Genomic DNA, 9,420 nt, shown 5'->3' on the forward strand with positions numbered 1-9,420 from the left:
CTTGTAAACAGTGTACCTGATTCATACCTCAATCCTTAAAAATGATTTTCGAGGTAGACTCGCAAAATTGATTATTCAATATAATTGCACACCAGAATATAAGTGCAAAATCACCATCTTAATAAAGAAAGAAATTTATGTAGTCATCGTATAATTGGGCAGGTCGTATGAGTCCAACATCAAGCCTCATTTGGAGCTATGAAGATATTTCAAATGTTTAGAAATATCCCATCCTTCCATGATAAACACTCCGACCACTTAAATATTTTATAGGAATACTCATGCTCTTTTCTTACTCCAAGACTATTGTGTGATGCATATCCAATGCTATTTAGTGGCCATGTAAATGAAACGTTCATGCTGTATTTCAATCAATGTTAAAACTACATATAAATAGCTTTTATGGTGTATAACCTATTCTAATATATTATATGACAAGCCAAAGACTTTCCTTATTTCAATCACCATGTTCCCCTAAAGATTAAAAATATAAAAAGCTCGGTGACTTCACTGACTGGAATTATAAAAGTAAAGATTACATCACATGCTGTTCTTTTTTCTAATCAGAACATCTCATGCTATATATTTGTCTTTACTTTTACGTTTGCACCCTACTAATGCAGCTTGGGCTGTGGTGTTCATTAGCAGCCCAGTTGCGTGTCCTTTTGCTCCATTAGAATACCATAGATGGGTATATAGAAACTTATAGAATAGATGATAGGCTGGAAGGTCCAGTCATTGTCCCAAGACAAGCAATGGAAACTGAGCATGTTGCGTTTTTTTCCATTATTTAGGGTATGTTTGGTTGGATGGAGTTGGACTCTGGAATGAGCATAGAAAATCGGAATGAGTAACTCTTATTCTAGCCATTTGGCTGGGAGGAGTCCTGTTCCCATTCCGATTTCAAAAATAATAGACATGCCCCCCAATGCTCCAAAATTCAATTTTTACATTCTCCTAGTATTCAAATTCTTCAATTCTGATTCCAATTTCAGTCATGAATCAAATAAATCGGGGGATATGACCATTCCAATCAATTCTGATTCCAAATCCTATTTAGATTCCAGTTGCAAAATCTTTTTTTTACTTTACTCAATCAGTTGTATTACTTTACTCTTGGATATAAAATAAAAATCCTTTTTATTGTGGGCTATGAAATTGGATCCTGGGGTGGTGGAAAAAAATGTGAGTGAAAGATCCCACTGAATGTGGCACCACTTTTTGTACCATTGTTCGAACAACATACCACAGGCTGAAAGACAGTCATTGTCCACCAAAGATAATTAAGCTAAATAATTATGCAGAAGAAAACCATACAAAAGCAAGCCAATGCCTTCAATTGTCAAAAATGTAATTATAGCATTACATCACACGCCTAACAGTTGCACCCCTCTTCCATCTAAGATGTGATTTTGTGTTCAAATCTTAAGATTTATCTCTTAAGTGTTTGATACAGATAATAGTGACCCATGGAGCTACCACTGCCATCCAAAAACAAGAAAAAGTTTACATAACTTTAATCCTTATTTTGTATAATTTGCTAGACATACTATGGTTCTGAAAAGATGCATGCAAGGTTTAAGATAGTTGTCTACATTGTTATTTCCCTGACAGAGAACCGTTCCCAATGGAAGATGGCAATATGTATCAAAGGTGCAGTAGGCACCTCAAGGACTTTCCCTCTGATAGCAGCTGAAGAGCTTTGTTTATGTCAGCGAAGGGCAGCTCATGGGTTATAAACCCATCCAGATTAATTTTAATTTCCTGCAAGAGTGGAAATAGGAAAGAATATGAGGGGATATTGTTGTCGAAAATTACTATGAGGAGAAGATTTAGTCACACAAAAAGTTTCTAAGCTGATGTAGCACTTTGTGATTCCAGATTAATTTTAGTTTCTAAGCTCATGAGCTATAACCCATCCAGATTAATTTTAATTTCCTGCAAGAGTAGAAACAGGCAAGATTATGAGGGGATATTGTTGTTGAAAATTACTATGAGGAGAAGATTTAGTCACACAATGAGTGTCTAAGCTGATGTAGCACTTTGTGATTCCACAGCAGCCCTATGAACAAATCAGTAGTCTTTTCATGTTGGGTAGCACAAGAAACATTTTGGAGACCAACTAGCACCCTCTAACACTACCCTCTTTGATTTTCTTATTCTTCAATCTCTCTCTCTTCTCTTTTTTTTGTGATTAAGAGCATTATTTGTTGTTATTATAATATATAGGGTTGTCAATTGGCTGGACCGGCCCGAACACCTGGTCTGCAGGCTCAATTTTGAGGACTGTGGGCCAGGCTTGGGCTTGGATATTGAAGCCCGGTCAAATCTCAGGCTGGACCTGGGCCACCTAAAGGTGAAAACATTAAGGGCTCTTTGGGATGGCCCAGCCTGAGAGCACACACCGAATTAGCTCGGAGTCGGGCTTGTCACCTTCAGGCCAAATCCAGGCGAGGCCAGGCTCCGTTCTGAGGTTCAAACCTCCTGCTTGCTTTGGGACTAGGCCCGACCCGGTCCGGCCCAATCTATTGGCACCCGTATATACATAGTATATGTGCTATGAAAAAAGAATATATTTGTTCTTATTTCGGTTGCGACACTGACCCCATTCATATATTTGTCCACAAAATCCGGCAACTGGGATTTCCCTTTAAAATCGCCAAAGACACTTCCAGTGATCCTTCGGCCATCAAAAAGCTCCATTGGATGCAATGGCAACAACCTTGGTGTTGGATGGATCCCTAAAATCACCGTAAAACCCCATCCCTGTTCATGCAAGAAATATAATTAAGTGGACTTGGTAGAGATCTAAGAATTTTATAAAAAATAACAAAACTTCCGCAAAGATTATCAATTAAGAAAGATATCACGAATAAAAGTACCTTAATTTTTCTCAAAACGTATCTTGCAACTGAAAAAATCACAAGTCAAACAGTCAACATGCTTTTCTATTTCCCCATACTCTTGATGATTTGTCTATAGGTTCTAGAAGATTGAATGTTATGCTACAAAACAAACTTCGACGTAAGAAAATATTGCTAATTAAGCTAGGTCGTAAAGGCTAGGAGCCTCGATTCTTTTTCTCTCTACATATTTCCCATGATTATTAGGTCATCTCTCCCAACATTTTTCTTTTCCTATCAAAACTATGACTATTTGTAGCCCTCCATCCATATATCTTTAATGTCGGCCAATTCGGTCGATGCTATAATTTGTCGGATCCCCGGCAGACTAATCCTTAGCTAACACAAGACCAGATATTTTTGTTGACGTTGTCCAATAAGACCGGTCAGTTTAGGGGGCATGATCCACTAAGCATTGGAATCTTCAGCCGAAGATAGAAGGCGATGACCAACCATATGTCCCTCGGAAGTAAAGCTACCAGTCTTCATGCTTCCATTCCCTGGTTTGGGCTTCCCCGTCTTTCAAGTTATGGACGGTACTGACAACGTGGAAGGCCAGGCAATGACTATTATAATCTAAAGGTAGCCATTTATGAGCATGAATCAGAATTCAATTTGTCCAAGGAAAGGGATTGGCACGAAACGTACGTCATGGGTTGACAAGAAAGCTTCACGGAGTACGTCCAGATTTCCCGCACACTCGAAGCTGTAGTCCACCCCTCCATTCGTCATTTCCCTGATCACCTGCATTATTTCCATCAATGTGGTGAAGCAAGCAAGTGTGGTGAATTTGTATTGTTATCGAAATTCATTTTTTTTTCCTGCTAAGAAGCTTAGGATAGATAAATTTATATAGTCTATTTCGAGGTATATATATGTGCATTCTTTGCTTTTATCTCTCTTTATAGTGTTCAAATAAGCGGGTGAAAAGAAATCACATATAAGGAGGTTCGAGATGGTCTCTAAAAAGCATTCACAAAATTTCATGAATGAACACTGTAAAGAATTTAGAAAACTAACATGACATTTTAAATATTTTCTTTGCAATTTTTTGAATTTTGATACTTAAGCCTTGGAAATACTGGCAAGCAGTCACATGTCATGGTTTAATTATAGCACAACCAATTTGGATATTGCTTGTTAGAGAATGAAATGGTTATCATACCTCGTTCACCGGCTTGTCGCAGTCTTTAGGGTTGATAAATTTTGTGATGCCCATCTCTCGCCCTACATGATCAGCAAAGATAGATGAGGAACCTCTCGTACGCTAGCTTGACTTTTAAATCAAGGAATAAGCTTGCATTGTGAAAGTAACATCAAGGAATAATTCTTTGAAGCAATTCAAGTTGGAACAAAGCAGGTGATCATTCAACAATCTATAACTTAATATGTTACAGCAACAATCTACACATAATTACTGAAAAGTAAATCTCCCTCGATGTGTTTGTCTAGGTGTATGCATGTGTGCATGCATGCATGCGTATGTATGTGTTTGTGTGAAAAGCCGGGATCATGTGCTTAGAAGGTGCAACCGTAAAAAGGGATAAAACGTGATACATAATCTTCATAAGTTATCCTCTTTAACTTGTCAGTCATGGAACATGGTAAAGACTAAATGATTTCTCAACAACAAAACTAATGTTAAAATGCTTGGTATTATGCTCCTAAGAATAATGGAAAAATCTAAAACTTATTGCATATAGAAGCTATAGTGGAAAAGTAATACAACAAAATCATGTTTAGTTTATTTCTAATTAATGAAAAATACTTGATGGCATAAGATTTTATAGAAAATGAAACGCATTTAAATTGGATTTTTTCAATCATCCAACTCTGTATTTATCTTTTTCTCTCTTAACATAAGGATTGAGGTTCTCATCAAATTAATCTAGTCTTTTCATACATGAGAAAAACATACCTTTCACAAATTTTTCCAAGTTAATGTCAACACCAATAACTTCGGAGGCCCCTCTCAGTCTGGCACCTTCTGCAACCTGCACAATATTTTATAATTAGAAATTTTCAACCACAAAAAAGAGAAAATGCTACAAATCTATGTGTTGATAAATTATATATATGGTAGGAAATTGCAAACCGCAAGGCCCACAGCACCAAGCCCGAAGACTGCTACGGTTGAACCCTCCTTTAGATTTGCAGTATTCCACACAGCTCCCACTCCTTTCAGTTTAATAAATATTCAAAAGCAAAACAGATTAAAAATAATGTTACCCAAAAAAATAAAAAGGACAAGAGTCTTGGACAATGGGGCAAAAAATAGTTGATTTAGATTCTGTTTTGGAAAAAAATATGGATTGTAATAAGTAAAATGACAAGTGTAAGCAAAATAATCTCACTAGGATATAAAATCAATCGAATTAATGGTATAGTTGCATATTAAGATGAAGTGCAAGTTCAGATGTTTCTATTGATAGAAGGAGATTAACTAAGAGTTTTATCATCTTTTCCATCGATCTAGTACATCTTGGGAGAGCTATTGGCAGTAGAGCATTTGGAAGTAGAGTTTTCTGAAGTAGAACATTTATAAAAAGTTGTTTGCTATTTAGTAACTATATTTTTAAAGTGTTGTGCCAATTTAACATGTGTTTGATAAACAAACTAATAAAGTACTTTTGGTATAACAAAATGACCATAAAAAACATTGCATAGTATTATACAACAGAGCATAATAAAATATAATATATATTAATACATAAATATATGATATAGTATAATATTACTGTAATGTAATATAATATTATTATAATATAGTAATATAATATTATACACTATAGCATAATAATTTAATATAATATTAAATTATTTAACAAAATATATTAATGTATTATGATATAGTATAATATAATATTATATTTATAGTATAATACAATAATAAAGATATAAAATATTATAATTATTAGCCTAAATTAATTTTTCATAATATAACAAATTTTCTAGTTAGGTGATAAAATTGGTTAAACAATTGTTAAAGAAACATTTTGTGTAATTGTTATATTTTATTACAGGTATTTTGGTTAAAAAAAAAAAGCTTTTCGACCGAGCCAAAATATGCTTTTCTAAAAAGCTCGAAATTGGAGTTTCTTCCTCAAAGTTGTTTTTAGAGTTTTTCGAATTTTTTTTACTAAACACTCCTATTTCATCTAAAAATACTTTTGGAAGGCCAAAAAGTATTTTTGACCTTCAAAAGGTCTTCCAAAAAGGGCCTAAGTAATTAGTTCGCCCATTTTATATGCAGTATATATGACATGAAAAAAAGGGCTGTTTTAACTGGTCATTGGCTTCTAGCCAAGACGGATCAACTAACTGATCAAGGTCGTGGCGTACCTGTGGAAATGCCACAGCTAAGCAAGCACATCCTTCGGAGGGGCGCCATGGGGTTAACTTTAACGACGCAGGCAGAGTCGAGCACCGTAAACTCGGTGAAGGTGGAGGTGTTGAGGAAGTGGTAGATGGGGCGGCGCTCCCCGGCCCGGTTGATGACGGAGAACCTGGTTCGGCCGTCGCCGGCCATGGTGCTCTTGAAGGGATCCACCCGGAACCGGGCACACAGGTTGGTCATGGGGGACTCACAGTGGGTGCACTTGCCGCACTCCCCGTTGAAGATGGGAACCACATGATCCCCCTCCTTCAAGTCTTCCACGCCCTCCCCCACGCTTTCCACCACCCTGTCCGCATGCAGCCAAGCCTCACATTAAATTTAAGAACATCATGTATTTATAATACGTTGTTATATATATATATATATATATATATATATATATATTAAGCTAATTTGCTTACCCGGCTGCCTCGTGGCCAAGGATTCGAGGGTATACACGTTGCATCTCATTCTGGTATCACAGGAGGAGGGAGACAAGCAACAAGAAAAGCATGGAGAGAAAAATAGATGCAAATTAATTGAAGGAAGTATGAAGATGAGGAGAGAAATATCTGATGTATGATAACATATATAGTTTTTGGTAAATTAGTATGAAAGGAGATTGGTGTTTTCTTTTAGTTAGAATTATAGGACAATACCAGGCCTTTCCAAGCACCGAGATCGGTGTGACAGATGGAAGTGAAGAGGATCTTGATCCGGACCTCCATTTTTTGAGGGGGCTCTACTTGCACCTCTTCTATCACGAGGGGTTCTTCTGGACCCCATACAACCGCAGCTTCACCCAGTAAAAAAGATTAAGAAACATTTAGATTTAGCACACACAAACCCAGAGAGAGAGAGAGAGAGAGAGAGAGAGAGAGAGAGAGAGAGAGAGAGAGAGAGAGAGACTTGATACCTTTACAAGTGATGACTTTGCCGGCGGTCTCATTGGCTTGGAAAACATTGGAGAACCTATTGTTAGAGCAATGGAAGCCATCACCATGTTCTTGGCAAGCGCTCCCCATCTCTCTCTCTCTCTCTCTCTCTTTCTCCTCTCTCGGGGATGCGATGTCGGTATGGTTGCGTGGAAATTAAGAGCCAAAAGAAGACAACGGCATCTCGATCTCAGAGTCATAAATGTTATAGCCAAAAGAAGGCAACGTTACCATAGGGTTGCCATATACAAAAGATATGATGCGAGCAGGATAGTCGGATAGAATATCTTATCTTACCAATATATATATATATATATATATATAGTCGGATAGAATATCTTATCTTACCAATATAATATATATATATATATATATATATATATATAAAATAAGGACTAAATAAAGAATGCCTATTAAAGATATATCAAAATCAAGTGAACGAAGTTGATATTTCAAGATTAAATATAAAATGACGGTCAATCCATAAGTGCACATCCATTTGTTCAATTACGTATATATTTATTTTGGGAGAAAGTATCGAAATAAATAATATGAAAATTACTTTCAACCCTCTATAAAAGAAGTCAATTACAGCCACTGAACGATTGCATAAGAAAAATCTTGGTCAGAAAATGATGATGGTATGTGATGCCTCTTGTGGTCTGTATGACTTCCTATTCTTGTCTAGATAATGTTTATATTTGATTTTCCTAGCACTATGTTTAAAAATGGAAATGTTGAAATTTAAAAGAAATTAATTAGTAAGTATGTTTTCTTTTCTCAAAGAAAAAAAAGAATATTTTGTATGATAGATTTTATTCCTAAGGAATCGGTCGAACCTGTCAGATCAATTTTGTTCAAAAATTCGATTTACATAGTTAAAATTTTAAAAGACGATGACTGATGAAACGTTATGCGTATCCCAGCGGCCAGGCCGCCACCTTTGACCCGGCTCTTTTCATTCAAGGTGTGGGCCCCATGGACCTTTTTCAGAAGTACGCTCGAAGGATTCCGAGTTCTCATGTCATCACCTCGTAAAGGGCCATGTCCCCAGCCACGGGGCAAGTCAAACCTGTATCGAACCTGAATTATTGGGCCATGCTAGAGATATTGTGAATTGAGCTCAGTAAGTTATTGGGCCAAGATTGCATAGGTAATGGTCCTTGTGGTAAATTATCACTCAGCTCTATGAAGACATATTTATATATTTATTTTTGTGTAAATGTAACAAAGATATACGGTATTATATATTTTTAATACTTTTGGTTCTATTATATTAGTTGAAATATTATTTTAGTATCTAGTTCTCTCTCAAGAAAGAAATTAGTAAATGGATCAGATCCATCATAGACTTAACGTGAAATGAATCTGATGAGGGAAATATCGGACACGTCGATCTCAGACTGAACTGACCTCTCTGATCTCGGTATAAACTGATGTAGATGACTTCAGATTTAGTCGAGCAGCCAAAAATAACTACAGTTTTTGGCAGCCCGCGGCTATGGCAATACTGCTGCAATCGGTGCGTGGTCAGGGCTATACATTGCCTACACAAAGCGACGCCCGGACCGTATACATTGACCTGACCACTAGTGCAGATCACATCAGGTCAGGTAATGACAAAACAAGCTGCCCTATATAAAAGGATAGCCCAAGAGACCTTAAGTAGGCGATATCATTCACAAAGATCTCAATTCTACTAAAATCTCTCTCTTATATATTGTTGCTTCTCTATCCTAACTTAGACATCAAAGGGTCCCTCACCGAAAGCTCTCCAGCAAGCAGACTTCTTGCAATTTATCCCTATAGGAGAGCAGCTATCCCTACTTCAGCCACCGGTTCAGCTCAGCTCCTGCCGACCTTAGGGCATCCAAGCTATGCTCCGACCTCGGTTCGAATTTAGCAGCAACAAACTAGCAATAGAATAATGGCCCACCCCCCAACTATATTGATATCAATTAGAGGAAAAAACAGTTAGCATGAGGTTGCGAGGAGCACATGGTTGTCTCATGCCTCGCAATGTCATGCTCAGACCTCGCGAGAATCTCTATAGAGCCCGAAACTTGCTCTGCCGATGCAACCCCCTGCACTTGTGGATAATAAATAGTTCAACATGCTCATACAACAGGTGCAGACTCTAACCGTGGCAGTTTAGGGCTTGCAACATCAAGCTGCACGATCGAAACCGATCCGGCTAGAATTAACT

At 37.1% G+C, this 9,420-nt stretch overlaps 1 protein-coding gene across 1 annotated transcript; it reads right to left on the reverse strand.

Annotated features, from left to right (window-relative positions):
• Window positions 1–1,307: 1,307 nt before the first annotated feature.
• On the reverse strand, window positions 1,308–7,348 carry LOC103696711 (alcohol dehydrogenase-like 3). Its single transcript, XM_039119177.1, has 10 exons — window positions 7,196–7,348; window positions 6,939–7,075; window positions 6,702–6,751; window positions 6,246–6,586; window positions 4,999–5,081; window positions 4,822–4,897; window positions 4,069–4,130; window positions 3,552–3,647; window positions 2,605–2,766; window positions 1,308–1,764 (listed from the first exon to the last, which is right to left on the reverse strand). Exons 1-10 carry the CDS (start codon window positions 7,302–7,304, stop codon window positions 1,648–1,650), a joined length of 1,233 nt encoding a protein of 410 aa, XP_038975105.1. The 5' UTR covers window positions 7,305–7,348; the 3' UTR covers window positions 1,308–1,647.
• Between the last annotated feature and the right edge of the window lie 2,072 nt (window positions 7,349–9,420).

This window comes from Phoenix dactylifera, unplaced genomic scaffold (assembly GCF_009389715.1).
Source record: "Phoenix dactylifera cultivar Barhee BC4 unplaced genomic scaffold, palm_55x_up_171113_PBpolish2nd_filt_p 000493F, whole genome shotgun sequence".
In the NCBI taxonomy this organism is placed as follows: Eukaryota; Viridiplantae; Streptophyta; class Magnoliopsida; order Arecales; family Arecaceae; genus Phoenix; species Phoenix dactylifera.

Excerpts from the sequence above, each read along its gene's own strand:
- LOC103696711 (XM_039119177.1), bottom strand. The coding sequence starts at position 7,304 with ATGGGGAGCGCTTGCCAAGAACATGGTGATGGCTTCCATTGCTCTAAC. Across the intron at positions 7,076-7,195 it reads CAAAGTCATCACTTGTAAAG|CTGCGGTTGTATGGGGTCCA; the intron begins GTATCAAGTCTC and ends TACTGGGTGAAG. Across the intron at positions 5,082-6,245 it reads TAGCTGTGGCATTTCCACAG|GAGTGGGAGCTGTGTGGAAT; the intron begins GTACGCCACGAC and ends TTAAACTGAAAG.